We start from the raw sequence: 18,748 nt of genomic DNA on the forward strand, positions 1-18,748 counted from the left end.
CCAGTTTCCACCCATCTATAAAGCTGTTTTTTGTAATTAGAGTAGAAACAGTTGGTGAGCAGAAGGAAGGATCATGGATGCATCTTTAAAGCAGAATTAACTCTGGAAGAAAAAATTGTTTTCCACCCTTAGAATAAAAAAGCAGTTTGTATGGATTTTGGTTCAGTTGACTATAGAAGAAAACCTACGAAATGTCCACAATAGAACCAAATACCTTAGAGTGGATGGATGATTTAATAATAATAATTACAAAAGTTAAAGACTAAAGAGGATTAACACTGTGTTTGAATTCATGGGCTGCGTCTTCCAAGGATGCCGTCTACCTGGAATGGATCCTTGGAAGTCCTTGAAAATAAGGAGACTGGAAGAGTTTTGGCTGTGAATTCAAACAGGTCCAGCCTTTGGCGGCTTTACCGTACGCTCTGTTGCTTAGCAACCGTGACAGTTGACACACAATGCAGAAAAAGAATGAGTACCGAACTTTTCAAAACTGTTTCTTTTTTTATTTTTCGTTATGGTAAAGTGAACAAAGACTCACGAGAATCCAGAGTGGAATAAAGGTTCCTGCGCAGCAGAAACAAATCAAATCAAATGTAATGATAGAAACCTTAGTCAGTTAAATAACCTGCTGCTGTCATTCTGCACATCTCTGATGTTGCTGCTATTTTCTAATATCCATTACTGTATATTGGTTATTTATTCTCCAGGTGCACAGTTTTAATATTTTATTGTTTATATTTTAACTCTATACTATGATGTTATTTGTGCTGCAGTAAATTTGCCCATTGTGGGACAATAAAGGGATTTTCTATTCTATAAAAGGGGCAGAAAGATATTAATAAATCTAAACAATGTATGCATAAAAAATATATCTGTAAAATCTCTAATACTCAACAACAAAAAATACTTAGTTAAGCAAATTGTACAAAATAGGAATTAAAAATTAATATTTTTACCGGTTTATAGTCCCCACACTGCAAACTATCCACATACTAGTATTATATTAAACTGAACTTCCAATTTTCACCACTGTTTGGCGCCACATAACCTTTCCTCTGATCACGGAGCAGCCGGCTTGCTTGGACTCGCAATGAATCCTGGGTAAACCAAGGATACCGAGGATACATCGACCCGTCCTTCAAATCGGTCAAAAGGGACGCATTATAAGGCTGCATAACGAGGAGTCTTGGAATCTGTCCTCGGCGCCGCGCTATGACGTAATCGGTGTTAGGTTTATTCAATGATAATAAAATGAATGTCTGTGTGTGCTTATGAAACATTTGAGCAAGTAGATGATTCACTTTTTCTTGTGATTCAGTCGTGGAGCGTCCTGCCTTATGACCTGATCAACTGTCCTGTCAGAACAATACTCTGTTTGTAACCATGTGTTATGTTCTGTTAATAAAGTGCTCTGCAGAGGAGGTCCGGTACAGACAGAGTGTTGGGTGCAACCGTCTCTCCTCCTGCAGGAAGTTATTTGAAAATCCCTTACTGCGTCTTTCAGTTCTTCTTTTACAAACCTACATTTTTGAACCCAACAATCGGCCTTGGAATCTGGCCTTTGGAGGACGCATCCCATGAATTGGAACAGAGCAAAAATCCTTTAGTTTTGGTGTGTAGCTCCAGTTTACCAGGAGTACTTGAATGCACCATGCTCCAGTTAGAGGGACTCAGAACCAGCGAGCTGCTGGAGCTCAGAATCCAGGCAGTGATGTTTACATTCAGCTTCCTGTTACTTTAGAGGAGCAGCTACTTACCTTATAGCTGCTGTCATACGGCGACATCAGGTTCTGGTTCGGTCCGCTTCAGTCAATGTCCTCAAATAAAGGAGCGGTGACAGCTGGGAGTCGTCTCTGCTGCTGGCGTCACTTCAGAAATCTGCCCTCCTAACTCAGTTCTTCATATATCTTAACGTTATAATTTAAAACCAAACCGGTTGCAGTGATCAGATCACCTTTAATAGGATATTGATTTACAGTCTGACTCAAACACTCCGATACAGTTTTAAAAGTCAAATATGGAGAGAAAATCCACAAGATAAAGGTAAAGAAGCCAAAAAAATACATCAAGAGTAGCGGATTATGCATGAGCTGTGCAGCAAAAATACAAAATAACAGAGGCGTGGGTCAAACAAAGGCAATACATTATTACAATACGGGATATATGAAAGAAAATCAGCTAGATGACAAATAATGGATGTATGTACAAACACGGCCACACGGATACTGCATAATGGAGGCCTGACGAAAACAGCTGGAATATTAAAGCCTTGGGATAGTGAGAGAGCGACGTACAATATATATTTATATCTCTATACATAGAATACTTTGTGAGACAAAAGGCACTGAGAGAGGAGATCGCTCCTCCATGGGAAGTGCTGATGTTGGGGTTTTATCTGACCGGATCTGAGCTGCAAACTTTAGATCTTCTCTGAGGCTTAAACGGGATACAGGAGAGGATATATGGGGATCTTTTTATTTATTTTCATTAATCTACAGCTGCTTTGGCTTTAAACTGCTAAAAGGTTTAAAACGGAGCCACAGCTGGAGCTAAACGCTCCAACATTTCATGTAAAAAACATGAAACCAGCAGCAGATCGACGCCTCTTTGCTCCAATCGGAAACTAAAAGTCTGGAGCGGAAATTTATCGCATGTCGGCGGCCGAAAATGTGACAAAAACGGTTGAATGAGACGATTGCTTCCGTGTTAGGAAGCTGAACGTTGAATATTCGTTCCCTTTGGTATCCTCAGGAATAAATGGCTTTGGTTTCAAAGGTTTTGGTTCTCACACGAACAATTCGAGGTAATTTCCTGTAAAATCAGACAGTTTTACTGATAAGCGGAAGAAGTGTTATGAAAGTTGGCTCAGGTTTGGCTGAGTTGTTAAAACCAGGTCATGTTATAAAGGCATTCATTAATTAGTTTTTCCATTTATTTTCCTTAATTCATATATACAATAGCTGCCTTACGTGGTTTTACTTCTGTGTTTTGCTGCTGGACGGGTTATAAAGTGATGAGACATGGAGGATGAGAGCCTGGTTTAAATAAACCAATGAATGTCTTTTAATCTAGTGCAAACAGAGTGCAACAAGTATTATTCTAGAAAAAAAATAAGTGCTAAAGTCTTAATTTGTGCCCGTTTAGTTTTTAAAAAGTGGCTGTAACGCTTTCTTTTACAGTACATCAACAACTATGTCATAACATGATAATAAAATAGCAAGTTGTACTTTAATAATAGGTAACAAGAAAAGGAATTTTAAGGTAAAGTCAGACTTTTTAGATTTCAAACTAGGGATGCACGATATTGGGATTTTGGCCGATATCCGATATTTTAAAACTCATGTAGCCGATAACCGATATCGATACTGATGTTAAAGCTGGACAAAAATAAGTAGTCATTGAAAATAGCAGTTTTTTTAAAAACGAGGTATCGATCTATTTTACTTTCAAAATCTCGTGAAATTTCATCGTTCTGTTACAAACTCTCGTGATATTTTGCAAATTCTTGTGAGATTTTGTTAGTAAAATAGATCGATACCGCGTCAATATATCAACATATAAAAATATGGCAAAATTTCGTGAATTTTCGGGGGATTTCGCAGCATAACGATGACATATAGCAATATTTCATTAGTAAAAGAGATTGATATGGTGTTTTTAAATGGCAATATATCAGCATATGAAGATATTGGGATATTTTAAGGTATCAATATTTTTTCCCTCGTCTTTAGAAGTTTTTAAGTCTGTAAAAAAGAAGTTTTTGAGGAAGAAGAAGTAGTATTTTTATTTATTTTTTATTTTTTTAGACTTTAGAAACTCGGTGGGGTGGCCGATGTCCGATATTCAGTCCGATAGGGGGCCGATTATATCGTGCAAACCGTTATTACCAGGTTACTCATATTCTATTCGCAGACAGCAATAAAATATGTTATATAACAGAAAAGCAAACCTAGAATACAGAAAGACGGTCTTCTAAAATAAACTCTTATTTATATGTAACTTGAGTTCAGTTTTATAATGCTTTACATACCTGATCATGAGTTCCAAATTACTTTGTAAGCCTTTCACTGGAAAAAATCTACATCTAGATAATTAATTTTTTCTTAAAATAAATGCATTTGTCCTTGAATTGAGACATTTTTCCAGTGGAACAATTTGCATTTAAAATAAGAAAACACAATTGCATCGCTTTATTTCAAGTGCATTTTATCTAAATATCTTATTTTAAGAGTAAAATACTCATTCCATTGGCAAACTATCTAATTTACCTAGGCAAATTAAGGGTAAATACACTTAATTTAAGACATTTTTACTTATTTCTAGATCGTTTTTCTAGTGTTGGTAAATGGCGAAAAATAATAACGGTAATTTTCCACCAAAAGGTCACATACAACTTTTATAATTACATGCAGATTATTATTTTTTTATTATTTACCTTCATTTTGGGGTCATTCTTGTAACCAAGTAGTATATTGTGACTTGCAGTGTTATTACCATGTTATTAAATGGTTATTAATGTAAAAGAAAGCTACCAAAGTGGCTCCAGGAATCTCATTCTAAGTGTTTCTGTGCTTTGGCAGAATAAATATTTTTTTTAAATGAGCACAATCTCAAAGTTTGGCTTAGTGCTGTTAAAAGCAATTTGGTCGATTTAAAACTCTTTTTTTTTTTTCCCCTTTATTTTTTAAAAAGCTCTGTTAGTTTAAGGCACTGTCTGTGTTTTAACCCCCCAGACGAGAAAAGAGCAGAAACACAGAAGAAAAAAAACATATAATTAAAGGAAAGGATAGAAACATCTGGCTCAGAGACGAAGCTTTAAAATGTACAAACAAGCAGCTGTTTTTCACTGAATCGACTCGACTTTCAGGCTGTTAGTAGGTTGATGACGTCACTGTTGTGCGTTTTTTTTTATATCCTACCCTGTCTGTCTGCAAAGCAAAGCCGCCCTCTGTGGGACACTTGAAATGGACCTAATGGAGGCGGATAAAAACAGCAATAAAAACAGTGACATATCCGATTCCTCTCAGCGTTCGGATCAGGAAGCAAACAGAGCGGAACGTTTTGTGCGCTGGAGGCGACAGCGGGAAGAAAAAAAACAAAAAAAAAAACGGCTGCTTCAGTGTTCTGGTCTTTTGTTAAACTTTCACTGTAGGTGTAAATAATGGATGCAGGGACGTACGGCGCAATACCGCCCATGGCCTCTAGGATTGGAGGTTCTCTCCAAATCAGGAGGCAGTTATCAGTTCTGGATCCAATTAAGGCAACTGCTGCCCCCTGGTGGAGAACCCAGACCAACACGCCTGGTTTTTTTTTTTAGACTTGCAGTGATTTATGGATCTTCCATCACTTCCAACGAGACCGAACGCCTCACGGCCGTTCCTAAGTGTTTCAAATAAAAGTTTTAATGCTTTATCTTTCTCTACGTGTCTCTAGACGCGCGCCAACAGCTCAGCCCAGTGCTTCCATTCATTTCCATCGTGTTTCTTTAAGGCTTTTCTGCAGGTCGTTAGAGAGTCTGGTTATTAAATGATGGGAATACAGTTCTTTCTGTTACATGTGAACAACTTTAGGATACAAACATGTAAAATAAATCTAAACCTTATTTTTAATGGGGGTTTTAAAGACTCCCTGTTTAACTAGATATTACTATAAAATAGACGATTATCCAGCTTAAAAATTCTATAAAATTGCTTGAAAAGCTCCTATCTGATGGACATTGGAGGAGAATAATATGTCATTATTTATTAGACCGTATCACTTGCATTTTCTTCTCAGATGAATCGTCTGTAGGTCTGGACTTCTTCACCTTGAGCAAACCTGAACTTTAGCTGTTCTTCAGTCTAATCCGCTCTAGTCCACCCCAGTCTGTAAAGGTTTTCCTCAGCGGCTGCCTAGTCACATGAGTTTCAGTCCGGTTTTCCAGGCGGCTCGCTCCTATTTGTTCTCCGTGAGGCACAGCTTCCCGTTGGACAGCGAGGTGAAGCAGAATCCTCCGTTGGCAAAGGCGGGATGGTTTTCCATCTGTGGAGACGTCAGACACAGATTAGAGGCTCAAAGCCATCTGATGAGTCATTTCATGGGGCGTAGCGGCAAAAAATCTTATCTAAATAAGTTATTTTTTCTTGAACCTAGCAGGTAAGTGAGACATTTTGCTAATAAAACAATTTAGTTAAAATAAGAAAAAAACAATTGAATTATTTCCAGTACATATTCTCTAATTACTTTATTATAACAATAAACATACTTGTTCCACCGGCATCTTATTCACCTACTCTTATTTACGAGTAAATACACTTAAAAAAATTATTTATTTTTTATTTCTAGATCATTTTTGGAGTGTAAATACTAAAAAACAAAGCAGACAAAAATTGTACTGCTTACAGAAGAGGATTAGGGCCACTGAAAAAAAAAAGTTAACTGATTTTTAAATTTTATTTTACTTAAAGTGAGAATTCTGAGAAAAAAGTCAGAATTCTGAGATTAAAGTGAGAATTCTGAGAAAAAAGTCAAAAATCTGGGATTAAAGTCAGAATTCTGAGAAAAAAAAGATCTTTGACTTTAATCTCAGAATTCTGACTTTTTTTCTCAGAATTCTGACTTTAATCTCAGAATTCTGACTTTTTTTTCTCAGAATTCTGACTTTAATCTCAGAATTCTGACTTTTTTTTCTCAGAATTCTGACTTTAATCTCAGAATTCTGACTTTTTTTTCCTCAGAATTCTGACTTTAATCTCAGAATTCTGACTTTTTTCTCAGAATTCTGACTTTTTTCTCAGAATCTTTGTTCTCAGATTGGATCTTAATGTATATGGTCACCATGAAGGCAGAGATGTGGAGCACTCAGCTTCACTGACAAAGATGTGAGTTGTTTGAGAGGGCCAGTGACACATTGGTGGAAAATGACGGAATTAGGCAACTTTTTACGTGCCTGAGGGGTCCCCTCATTAATGGAGGAGCAGAAGGTCATTAAAACAAGAGAGCTAGTCTCTAAAACAGACATGGCTATGGCTTGATGCTAACATGTTAGTTAGCTGTCAGAATTCTGAGAAAAAAGTATTTCTCAGAATTCTCACTTTTTTCCCATATTAAACTAAAATACAATTTAAAAATCAGTTAACTTTTTTTTTCCAGTGGCCCTAATCCTCTTCCATAACTGCTGCATATTGTTACTATATCATTATTGTTAGAATCACCAAAGATTAATAAAACAGGTTTTCTGACTTCCTTTAAAATATCCCCAGCAAGCTTTGTACCATTAATATCACATCTCATCCTAATCCTGTAAAAAAGCTTTTCTAGGAGGATCGCCCCATGTTGACCACTAGGGGGTGCTGTAGTAAAACACATTTTAACAGATTTTGCAAACCAATAACAAACTGGGTTGTGTTATTTTATCAATGGTGTCAAAAGTACACACATTTGTTACTCAGTAGAAGTAGAAGTATAGATACTGCAGTTTAAAAACACTCTGGTAAAAGTTGAAGTATCAACTTGACCTTTTTACTCAAGTAAAAGTGAAAAAGTATGTGCCTAAAAAACTACTGAAAGTATAAAAGTATAAAGTAACCTTTAAAGCCTGTGTCCGACCTTTCAGACATTTCAACATCTTTTTCTGAATCCCACATTGTAGCATGGCATAGACAATTCATGTTTGCAGTTTGAAGAACATCTGCTTGCTTCTGATGATTTCTTTAGCTAACCAATGAGTGTTTGCGTTCTATGACTCATCCAATCACACTAGTTTTCACTAGATGTGGACGTTAACGTTTGTTTTAAAAATGTAAGGAATAGAAAGTCCAGATACTTGTGTGAAAATGTAATGAGTAGAAGAAGTAGGAAGAAAAATAAGTAATGAGTAAAGTTTAGAAACCTAAAAATTGTACTTAAGTACAGTAACCAAGTATTTGTACTTTGTTACTTGACACCTGTTTCAGCAGAGCGTAAAAATGATCAAAATTGAACTAATATGAATATTAGGGTAAAAATAAACGAGCTGAACTTTAAAGGAAACAATAATAATGTCCAACCTGTGTGTTTTCAGTGAAGTGCAGGAAGGGTTGCTGCATCATCAGACCATTGGTCTTAACCCCCGCAGCCATTTGGTAAGACATCACCGCCTCTTCCGGAGTCGGGGGAACCGCCACAGGGCCGCCTTGAGGAAGAGCCTGGTAGTAGCAGGACGTCTTGGCGGGGATCTGGAAGGCGTCCGTCGCCGTCTGACCGGGATGGATTCCATTAGGGAGATTGGGAGCAGCGGCTTTCCGGAACATGCAGTCCAGTTGTTCAGGAAACTGAAGCGTCTCTGGAGTTCTGAACGCGTTCTGGATGGTGGGACTCGTTTGAAATCCTGATATTTGATTGACAGAGAGGCCTGACCGCTGCTGCTGGCCGTTCAGCGCCCGCAGAGTGTACCGGCTGGAGGAGGGATCTGCGGAAAGACTGGGTTTGGTTGAAACTTCTGGGGCGTACGGCTCCATAAAGTTCCGATGCGTGTTGGCGCCGTTGCACTGGTTTCCCATGAAGAGAAACATTGGGTTTAGGGTTCCTCCTGCGTTTGGGTCGGGGACGGGCCCTCCCAGCTGCGCTGGGGTTTGGTTAGCGTTGAGCTGACTAGCTAAGTCTGTGGGACTGGTTTTGAAAACACTCTGCTGACTGTGGGTTTGGCGACATGAAGGGTTGAACATCTGGTTTGTGGAGCTGCTCAGCTTGAGGGAAGATGGAAGCTGTGGCTGCAGGACGTTTCCTCCAGGAGAACTCATGGGAGGAAAGTCCAGGTGGCTCAGCTTCATGGTTCCAGAGAGAGGAGGCGGCTGTTCCACCAGCACCTCCCCTCCGTTGGGAGTCAGCTGGTTCTGGGCCAGAAAGGGCCAGCTGAGGTCGGGGTTCTGGAGCTCGGCAGCAGAGGGTTTGTCCAGCTGACCTGGAAACATCAACCCCCCCTCCTTCTGGAGCTGCTCTGCCACGTAGGAGAGGATGTCGCTGCGCAGGATGTCATTCAGGTCCTCTTTGAACACCTCGTTGTTGGTGGTGAAGTTGATCAGAGAGTTCTCCCAGCTCTGCAGCTCCTCCGGCCCCACGTCCACCGCCCCGATGACGTCAGCATCCCCAAAGATCTGCTCCAGGGTCTCCACCATGTCCTGAACGGTGGGGTCTAACTTCAACAGCGGATCCTCCACAGGAGGCTTGGGTTTGACCTCTCTGGGCGTGGCGTGGGTGTCCTGGAAGGCCACGTCGCTCAGCTGGTTGATGCTGTTGGGTTTTTCATGCTGGCAGTAAATAGAATGATCCTGGTTCATCAAGCAGCCCAGTAAGGAGTGAGAGTTACTGGATTCATCATCAAGCTTCCGCTGCTTGGGAGCGGAGCAGAGGTCTGAAACCTCGAGGCTGAGAGGCAGTTCGTAGAGCTGAGCCTCTCCGGTGGCAAAGTTGAACGGCATCTGTAGCTGGCGGAGGCGGAGCTGCTCCTCTCCTTCCACATTCCTGCAGAGCAAACAGAGCTGTTTAAAAAGCAGCTGGTCATTGGTTCAGAACGCCATCAGCTCAACCAGACAGACTCACGTCAAAGCTCTCTGTCGGGCCACAATGAATTCTGGTCTCCCATCCTTATAGACCAGCCGGGCGTTGGACTGGACCCACACCCACCGCCGATCTTTGGCCAGCAGTCTGAAGAAGCAGAAACCAGTTTCTCCAGTTCTCAGCACTGGGGAAGACAAGGAGGATTCATCTTTCAGCTCCAAAGAACAGTCACCACCTCTTTATTTCTCTGTTTTTATAGAGAAGCACACAAAGTAGCGCCATCGCAGATCCCTCCTCCCAGCAGCTACAACCAGTGCTGCTGTTTGCACTGGTTTCCACCAACCATCCTGCTTCTTTCTCTGAGGTACGGAGAGCGATGAAAGTCTTGATGATTTAAATTACCCGACTGAGCTGCAAATTTCATTTCATCTAATTACACCACTTTGGCAAAAAAAAAAAAACACATTATTTCCATGAGAGATGTGAGACTCTCCATTATTTAACAGTATTCTGGTTTTTAATTCTAGATTTTCTGACTGTTTTCCTGTTTGCTGCTATTTATAAACTTGCTTTGATGCACCTAAATTTTCAGGAAAGATCAATCTATTCTATTCTATTCCCTTCTATTCTATTCCATTCTATTATGTTCCAATCTATTTTATTCTATTCTATTTTTTTCCATTCTATCAAACTCTATTGTTTTCCATTCTATTCTATTTTTTTCCATTCTATCCAACTCTATTGTTTTCCAATACATTCTATTCTATTCCATTCTATTCTTTTCCATTCTATCCAATTCTATTGTTTTCCATTCTATTCTATTCCATTCTATTCTATTTCATTCTATTCTATCCCATTACATTCTATTCTATTCCATTGTATTCTATTTCATTCTATTCTATCCCATTACATTCTATTCTATTCTATTCTATTCTATTCTATTCTATTCTATTCTATTCTATTCTATTCTATCCCATTACATTCTATTTTATTTTATTCCTATCTATTCTATTTTTTTCCATTCTATCCAATTCTATTGTTTTCCATTCTATTCTATTCTATTCCATTCTATTCTATTTCATTCTATTCTATCGCATTACATTCTATTTTATTCCAATCTATTCTATTTTTTTCCATTCTATCCAACTCTATTGTTTTCCATTACATTCTATTCTATTCTATCCCATTACATTCTATTTTATTCCATTCCATTCTATTCTTTTCCATTCTATCCAATTCTATTGTTTTCCATTCTATTCTATTCCATTCTATTCTATTTCATTCTATTCTATCCCATTACATTCTATCCCATTACATTCTATTTTATTCCTATCTATTCTATTTTTTTCCATTCTATCCAATTCTATTGTTTTCCATTCTATTCTATTGTTTTCCATTCTATTCTATTTCATTCTATTTTATTCCAATCTATTCTATTTTTTTCCATTCTATCCAATTCTATTGTTTTCCATTCTATTCTATTCTATTCCATTCTATTCTATTTCATTCTATTCTATCCCATTACATTCTATTCTATTCCATTGTATTCTATTTCATTCTATTCTATCCCATTACATTCTATTCTATTCTATTCCATTCTATTCCATTTCATTCTATTTTATTCCAATCTATTCTATTTTATTCCAATCTATTCTATTTTTTTCCATTCTATCCAATTCTATTGTTTTTGCATTCTATTCTATTCCATTCTATTCTATTCTATCCCATTACATTCTATTTTATTCCATTCCATTCTATTCTTTTCCATTCTATCCAATTCTATTGTTTTCCATTCTATTCTATTCTATTCCATTCTATTCTATTTCATTCTATTCTATCCCATTACATTCTATCCCATTACATTCTATTTTATTCCTATCTATTCTATTTTTTTCCATTCTATCCAATTCTATTGTTTTCCATTCTATTCTATTCTATTCCATTCTATTCTATTTCATTCTATTTTATTCCAATCTATTCTATTTTATTCCAATCTATTCTATTTTTTTCCATTCTATCCAATTCTATTGTTTTCCATTCTATTCTATTCTATTCTATTTCATTCTATTCTATCCCATTACATTCTATTTTATTCCAATCTATTCTATTTTTTTCCATTCTATCCAATTCCATTGTTTTCCATTCTATTCTATTCTATTCTATTCTGTTCTTTTCCATTCCATTTTATTCCATTCCATTCATCATTTATGTTAAAACTAACTATCTAACAGGATGTATAACTATTAGTTTGAATCACGATGCATAATTTTCTATATTAGTTAATATCTAATAATAGATACCAATAGTTTTATTTATATCATTAGATATTATTGTTCTTTATGTCTAGTTCCAAAAAAAAGTTAAAAACAAACCACTGGACTTTGTTTTCCAAGACTGAAGATGTTTTGCTTCCCATCAGGAAAGATTTCTCACTTCAACCATTTGAGTTCCAGGCTTTATAGAGTCGCCCAACAAAAGCCTTGTTATGGCTTAGAAATCATGCAAACATCTGGTTACATCTGGTTAAAAGTCCTCTAAATTATTATTGACATATCTGAGGACATCTGAATGATTTGCAGGATATTGTCCCTGCAGAGGAACATCTGGACTTTAACTTTCCTTCGAGGACAGTTGACTAACAGAGGATCTGTTACTGGATGAGGAAGGGACGATATGCAATGAATGAGTAGGTAAGAATAGAGGGAGGTACTTCTCAAGTGCTTGTCGGCGCAGTACATCATGTCAGCAGCGTGGAGGAAGCTGTAGCCGGACCCTTTCATGCTGATCTCCACCTCGTTGTAACCCAGAATGATCTTTCCTCTGTGGACACAAACGCACCTCAGATCAACATCAGATGTTTTCTACAAACCCAATCAGAAGCAGATTTTGCTCATTCTCCGAAGCGTTCCCCCAGCAGAGACTCGTACCTGCCGTCGATGCCGATGGGCGTGAAGTCCAGCTTGTGTTTGGTCTGGAAGATCAGCGTCTTGGTGCGGATCTCCAGGATGGACGGCTGCTGCAGCGGAGTGGCGATGGCGAACAGAGCCAGCTGCGGGGGGACCAGCGCGCCGTTCTCCGACACCCGGTTCTGACCGTGGAGGAACTTCAGGCGGCCGCGGAAGTTCAGGGCCTGAAGATGAACGGAAAGAGCTCAGACTGACCGACGTTTTCCGCTGTTGCTCCAACAAAAAAAAGGGGAGGAAAGCGTTTGAGTTACCAGGAATCCAGAGGAGTTATCGAGGAGGCAGCGGAAACGGCAGCAGAAGTTTCTCTCCAGGAAAGAAGAGTTTTCAGGAGGGATGGTCTGCAGATCGTAGGCCACCACGTTGGTGCTGATCTCAGCGCTGTTCTGCTCATCTAGAGGAAACATCAGAGTCAGGATGATCCAAACAAACACTAGATCCACTGTTTAGTCCTTAGGAAAACCAGACATCCTCTCTAAAGCATCTTGACTGTTGGAAACAAGCTGATAAAGATGAAATGGAATCTATAGAAATCAGCTGCTGCATAATAAGTAGAGTTCAAAATGAAAAGGGAAAGAAACACAGATGGAGAAGCAGCCGTCTGCAACGCATGAACTAAACAAATACAAATAAAACTGACATACGACATGCAGATTAAACTATCAACATGATTATAAACATTAAACACAGAAAACAAGCAAATTAAAAGCCAAGCCAACACAGAAAAAAACAAGTCTGGTTAGATGTGCAGAGAGAAAACAGAAAAACAGAAAAAAACCCAGATCATTTAAAATAAACACAAAACAGATGCAAAAACGAAACAAAAACACAAGAGTAGAAAAGCTTCAAACAAAAAGTGTGTAGAAATTCAAAGTCCCAAAGAAAACAAGAGGAGGTTTGCAGCTCAGAGTCAACAGACTTACTGGGATTCTCCGCGCCGTCCACATTGGGGTTGAAGGAGAAGTGAAGCTGGCGTCTGAATAGAGCGCGGTCGTCTGCGTGGATCAGCTCAAACACGCTCTGATGGACCACGTCCGACTGAAATGAAACCACAGAATTCCTCTCATTTCTTTCTCTAATTTTTTAAAAAGACTTGTTGAAAAGTCACATGTTTATTTCTATTCCTCTCCAAAGGTTTCTGTGGAAGTGTGGCGCCCCCTGGCGTTGAAAGGCCGCCTGTTAAACATCAGAAAGGAGGTTCTCCGGCGTTTTCCTCTCCTCTCCCTCGCAGCGTTTCTCCTCAGCAGACCTCAGACCGGCTCTATAAAATGCCAGAGACTAATCACCGCAGCAGCTGCTCCGCTTTAGCAGCTGCTGCAGACTTCCTGCATCAGCGAGCAGCCAGAAAACTCTGTGTTGTTCTGCGAGTGTGTGTCCCCCTCCCGGGAAACGCTCCCCCCACCCCCCAGCTTACAGACACATTTAACCCTGGTTCAAACGGATGTATTAGTGAGTCAAGAGTTCAGAGCCGACAGAGATGTAGAGTTCTCACGCACTCATACGTGATTCAAGGCAAGGCGGTTCGTTTGTGTAACACGTTTAAGGAGCGAGTCAAATCAAAGGGCTTTATATGATGAAAACAGACGAACACGGCAGCAGGAAGATGAAGGAGGACAACAAACTGAAGCTAACCATGTTTCACTTTAAACAATCAAAGGTGGTTGATATGCTGACATTTATACATTTAGGAAAGAAGCCAGCGATTTATAGATGAAAAGAAGTATATTAAATTCTTATCTTTGAGCGGATCTCGTGTGCTCTACTTTCTTAGTTTTAGTGAGGACGCTGGCAACAGCATTCTGGATCAGCCGCAGCTTTCTGATCCACTTTTTAGAAAAATGAACACATGAATTCTTTTTTCAAGGTCCTGCTGACACTCCAGTCCTTGAATCCTGGAAATGTTCTTCAGGCTGACTTTGCTCCTGACTTTGTGAAGGTTCAGCTCTTAGTCCAGCACTACACCCAGATTTAACCCTTTAAAGCCCGATCCAAGAATAAAATAAAACAGAAAATTACCTTTTTTTGGTTTGAAGTCATTATTTGCCCTTTTAACAAAATATGTAAAAAGAAAAAACAGAAATACATTTTTGATATTAAAGGAATAGTACACCCAAAACATGATTAGCCTTCATTTTCTACTCACCCCCATGCTGAACAACACTCTGGAGTACTTTGTTGATATCTCAAATGCATCTGGAGATCTGGGAGGCTTCTTGCTGTCTGCTGACATTCAAATAATGGAGGTCTATGGCGCCCGAGGAAGAAAGGTCCATAAAAGTCCACAAAAAACGTGTCAATATTCCTCCATACTGCTCGTCCAATGTATTCCAAGTGTCCTGAGTGGGTAGCGTCCAGAATTTACTCGAAACAAAGTCATTTAGAATGTTTTTAGAGCATAAACAGTAGTGTATAGGATTTCCTGAAAGCACGTTCACGACGCTACGGAAGCCGGCAGACCAAACCGGACGAAAGTGCGCATTCAGCTCAGCAAAGAACTCATGCTCTTCCTCAACACTGAAGTCCTCAGACATTTTTCTTTCGTTGTTTCTTTCTTTGCACAGGTAAACAGCACATTTCTTCTTCTACGCTTGCTCTATCAAGAGCAGACGCTGAATGCGCACTTTCATCTGGTTGGTCTGCCGGCTTCCGTAGCGTCTTGAACTCGCAGGCGCGCGCTTTCAGGAAATCCTATGCACTACTGTTTATGCTCTAAAAACATTCTAAATGACTTCGTTTCGAGTAAATTATGGACGCTACCCACTCAGGACACTTGGAATACATTGGACGAGCAGTATGGAGGAATATTGACACGTTTTTTGTGGACTTTTATGGACCTTTCTGTCTCGGGTGCTGGGGACCTCCATTATTTGAATGTCAGCAGACAGCAAGAACCCTCCCAGATCTCCAGATGCATTTGAGATATCAAAAAAGTACTCCAGAGTGTTGTTCAGCATGGGGGTGAGTAGAAAATGAAGGCTAATCATGATTTGGGTGTACTATTCCTTTAATAATTTATTACTATGCGATAAGTCAAGATTATTTTTTGTGTAGTCTTCTACTGGCTGTTATCAGGTATATCTGATTGTGTACAATAAGATTTTGAGCAAAGTTTTTACCATTAAATTATGCAAAAGGTGTCGGATGCAAAACATTTCAGAAACCGTATGTATCAAATATGATACATTTGGCATTACAGGGTTAAGGCCCGATTGCTGCTTCCTAGCTGGTTTAAATAGAGCTGTATGCTAACATCTGAACCCTTGTTTGGTCCAGAAATACTTTTGTTTTATTTGGATTCAGCTGAAGAATATGTTCCTTATGCAGAGCTGGAATGGGTTCATAGACACATCATGATATGTTAATATAGAGCAGTGAGTCGTCTGCATAGTAACAGTAACATATGTTTATTCTGCTGTAAGCAAGGGGAGGATGTACATATTGAATGGAAAAGGCCCTTAGATGGAGCCTTGGGGAACGCCACTAGTATGCACATATTTAATGATTCAAACATACTGGCTGCAGCCATTGCAAATAACAGTTTGTTTCTTTTTTGTTTCAGAAACATTGAAAAACATCCATACCACCTACATGTTTACTTCAGCATCTCTCCTGTAGCAGACTCCTGCATCAGTCGGCTCCATGTGACCCGCTGGTCACAGAAGCAGTGACTTTCAGATCAGTGAGTCATACCGGTGCATCAGCTGATTTCCGATATTTAGTTTAAAACCCAACATCAACCACAAGGTCAAAACCACACACTGTATAAATGATGATTTTGTTTCCTATAGAGCAGATAATCATCAACAAGTAAAGGTCCGGAGACATTTTTACTTAGAATCTGTCACTTTAAACAGAATTTAACACTGAAGTAGAAAGCAGGTTTTTATCCATCAATGTTATACTTTGAATTTTTATGTATAAAAATATGGAAAAATAGAGCATTTTTCCATTTAAAATCTAAAGTGTTTTTTGAAGTAGAGAACAATCGTTCAGTTTTGTATAATGACAATTCCCTGATTCTCATATTTTATAAAACACCTGAACTGACCTTTTTTTCCCTTTTTTCTGTCTTAATGTTGGCAGTGGGCTTTAGGCTGCCCTGCTAGGCTTTAAACCCGGGTTTAATGGAGACTAAGCAATTCTTAAGCACATATCAAGGTGCTCATTTTGAGCCTGGATAGATGTTTTTCTTATTATCTTCATGATGGAGAATCCTGCTTCACAGCAGCAGGTTGAACCAAACATCCTCTAAATGTCCAGGGTCATCTTTGAGCACCATTTCACTTTTCTTTCACCAGTTCACCGCAGTTCTTCCAGCAGTCCACACTTTCTCTGCTCTCTTTCTCATCTTCTTCTCCTTTCCCATCGCCCAACTAGACTAGTGTCTAAAAGTAGCAGCAGCAGCAACCCAGACTGACAGCAGCTCATTGGCTGATGTGTATCACGTGCAGCCTGGTCCCGGCGAACCGGAGGGCTTTAAAACGATCTAGAAATAAGTAAAAATATCTTGAATTAAGTGTATTTACCCTTAATTTGAGTAGGTAAATTTGATAGTTTGCCAATGGAATGAGTATTGTACACTTAAAATAAGATATTTAGATAAAACGCACTTGAAATAAAGCGATGCAATTGTGTTTCCTATTGTAAATGCAAATTGTCTTGTTCCTCTTTTACCTTCTCAATTCAAGGACAAATGCACTTATTTTAAGAAAAAATTAATTATCTAGATATAGATTTTTTCCAGTGCGTATTAACAGGAGAAGCGGCGCAAGTGAAGTTAGACACTGAACGTCGGACAATATGCGGTAATTTATAAATGTTTTAAATCAGGTTGGGTCCGGATCTGGACCGCAGTCCACTAATCGGTGACCTATAGAGATTCACCATGAAGTCCAGGCAGGTGTCACACAGGTGACAAACTCTAAAGGGATTTTACAGACTCCTCTTATCTTATGTTTGAAGAAAGAGGAGAGAAAACCAACTCTGGAGGTGAACAGAAAAGACTTTAAAGTCAGACGTAGTTTCAATCATTCAAACCTGAGACGTGCGGAACAGAAACCACAGAGAAACACAGCAGTGTGTGAGTCGGTACTTGGCTTCAGCCTAGTTAAAGATCAAGGAGGTTTCTTAGAGCCTCAAAGCAGAAAACCTCGACCAAATCTGGTGACGTCTGCTTTAAGCTTCATGTGGGCGGAAAGATTACCTAAAAATGCGTCCAAATCTCACATAATGTCCTTTCAGTGGTAAGTCAGGCAGGGACCCTGTGCGCTGAGCTGAAGGGATGCTAATGAAATCTGCACATTTTGATGGTTTTATGCTAACTTCTGTGCTTATTGTGGACAGTTTTGCTTTATTTTGCTTCTACTTTATGCAAACAATAAAAAAAGACAATAGATGACAAAGTGTGTGTAATCTAACCAAACATGATTTGGAAAGTATCCCTCAGGGCCTCCCGGGGAGGAGATCATGGGAATGGTGACACATCCGACTTCTTCTCATTAATTAAATGGGTGAGGTCTGTTTATCGTTTTACCTGGTGGAAGCCGAGGAAGTCCTGGATGGTTGGGGACGCGTAGAAGACGTAACCTTCGGCCGTCACCACCAGCACGAAGCCGTTCAGCGCCTGCAGAGAGAAGACAGAGCCTTGATGCTTCCGTTCTCCTCCAATCGGTTCCGTTCCTCTGAATCAAAACCAAACCTGAAGCAGCAGGTCTCCCTCGGAGAAGCTGACTCCATCGATGGAGGTCGCCACGGTGGAGAAGGAGGTGGAGTGCGAGTTAGTCTGAGCGCTGGGGTTGTTTCCTCCCAACATCAGGTCCCTGTCGCCGGTCCAGCTCGTTCCGTTCGGGCTGGCTTTCACGACGGCTGCAGGAGAAGAATAACAAAAAAAAGGATGAGAAAAACCGAACATTTCTGACATTTAATCACCGGAACTTTCACATGATGAAGCACCGACTCTGAAACAGGAAGAGCATTTATCTGTCTGTGTTTGTATCAGGGTGGAGCAGCGTGACGTTTCCTCCATCTCTTCCTCTTCTTATCACTTTGACAGAACCACTCAATAACAGTCACTGAGAGCACCTTAGAATATCCTCTGACATGAAGCAGATGTTCTGACCGGCTTAGATCGACCACCAGCCGCCTGTTCACTCATAATTCTGATCATTCGAGAGAAAACAATGACATTAGAAAAGAAGGGAAGCTCTCTGCAGAAAGTACTCTGGCTTTGAAATCCAACCCTCGTCCTCGCTAGAGGCCAAACGAGGATA

General features: G+C 39.5%; 1 protein-coding gene across 1 annotated transcript in view; it reads right to left on the minus strand.

The window, feature by feature from the left end:
* Positions 1 to 4,693: 4,693 nt before the first annotated feature.
* LOC119791431 (aryl hydrocarbon receptor-like) overlaps positions 4,694 to 18,748 on the minus strand; it is an 80,973-nt gene continuing 66,918 nt past the window's right edge. Inside the window, exons 3-11 of the mRNA XM_038297504.1 lie at positions 18,178 to 18,344; positions 18,013 to 18,102; positions 13,403 to 13,517; positions 12,734 to 12,873; positions 12,444 to 12,646; positions 12,227 to 12,336; positions 9,559 to 9,700; positions 8,028 to 9,480; positions 4,694 to 6,021 (exon numbers count right to left, since the gene is read on the minus strand). Of these exons, the coding sequence (XP_038153432.1) occupies positions 5,935 to 6,021; positions 8,028 to 9,480; positions 9,559 to 9,700; positions 12,227 to 12,336; positions 12,444 to 12,646; positions 12,734 to 12,873; positions 13,403 to 13,517; positions 18,013 to 18,102; positions 18,178 to 18,344 (2,507 nt within the window). The 3' untranslated portion in view covers positions 4,694 to 5,934. The remainder of the gene's footprint in view (positions 6,022 to 8,027; positions 9,481 to 9,558; positions 9,701 to 12,226; positions 12,337 to 12,443; positions 12,647 to 12,733; positions 12,874 to 13,402; positions 13,518 to 18,012; positions 18,103 to 18,177; positions 18,345 to 18,748) is intronic.

The sequence above is a fragment of the Cyprinodon tularosa genome, unplaced genomic scaffold (assembly GCF_016077235.1).
Source record: "Cyprinodon tularosa strain WSP-4 unplaced genomic scaffold, ASM1607723v1 ctg39, whole genome shotgun sequence".
NCBI lineage: Eukaryota > Metazoa > Chordata > Actinopteri > Cyprinodontiformes > Cyprinodontidae > Cyprinodon > Cyprinodon tularosa.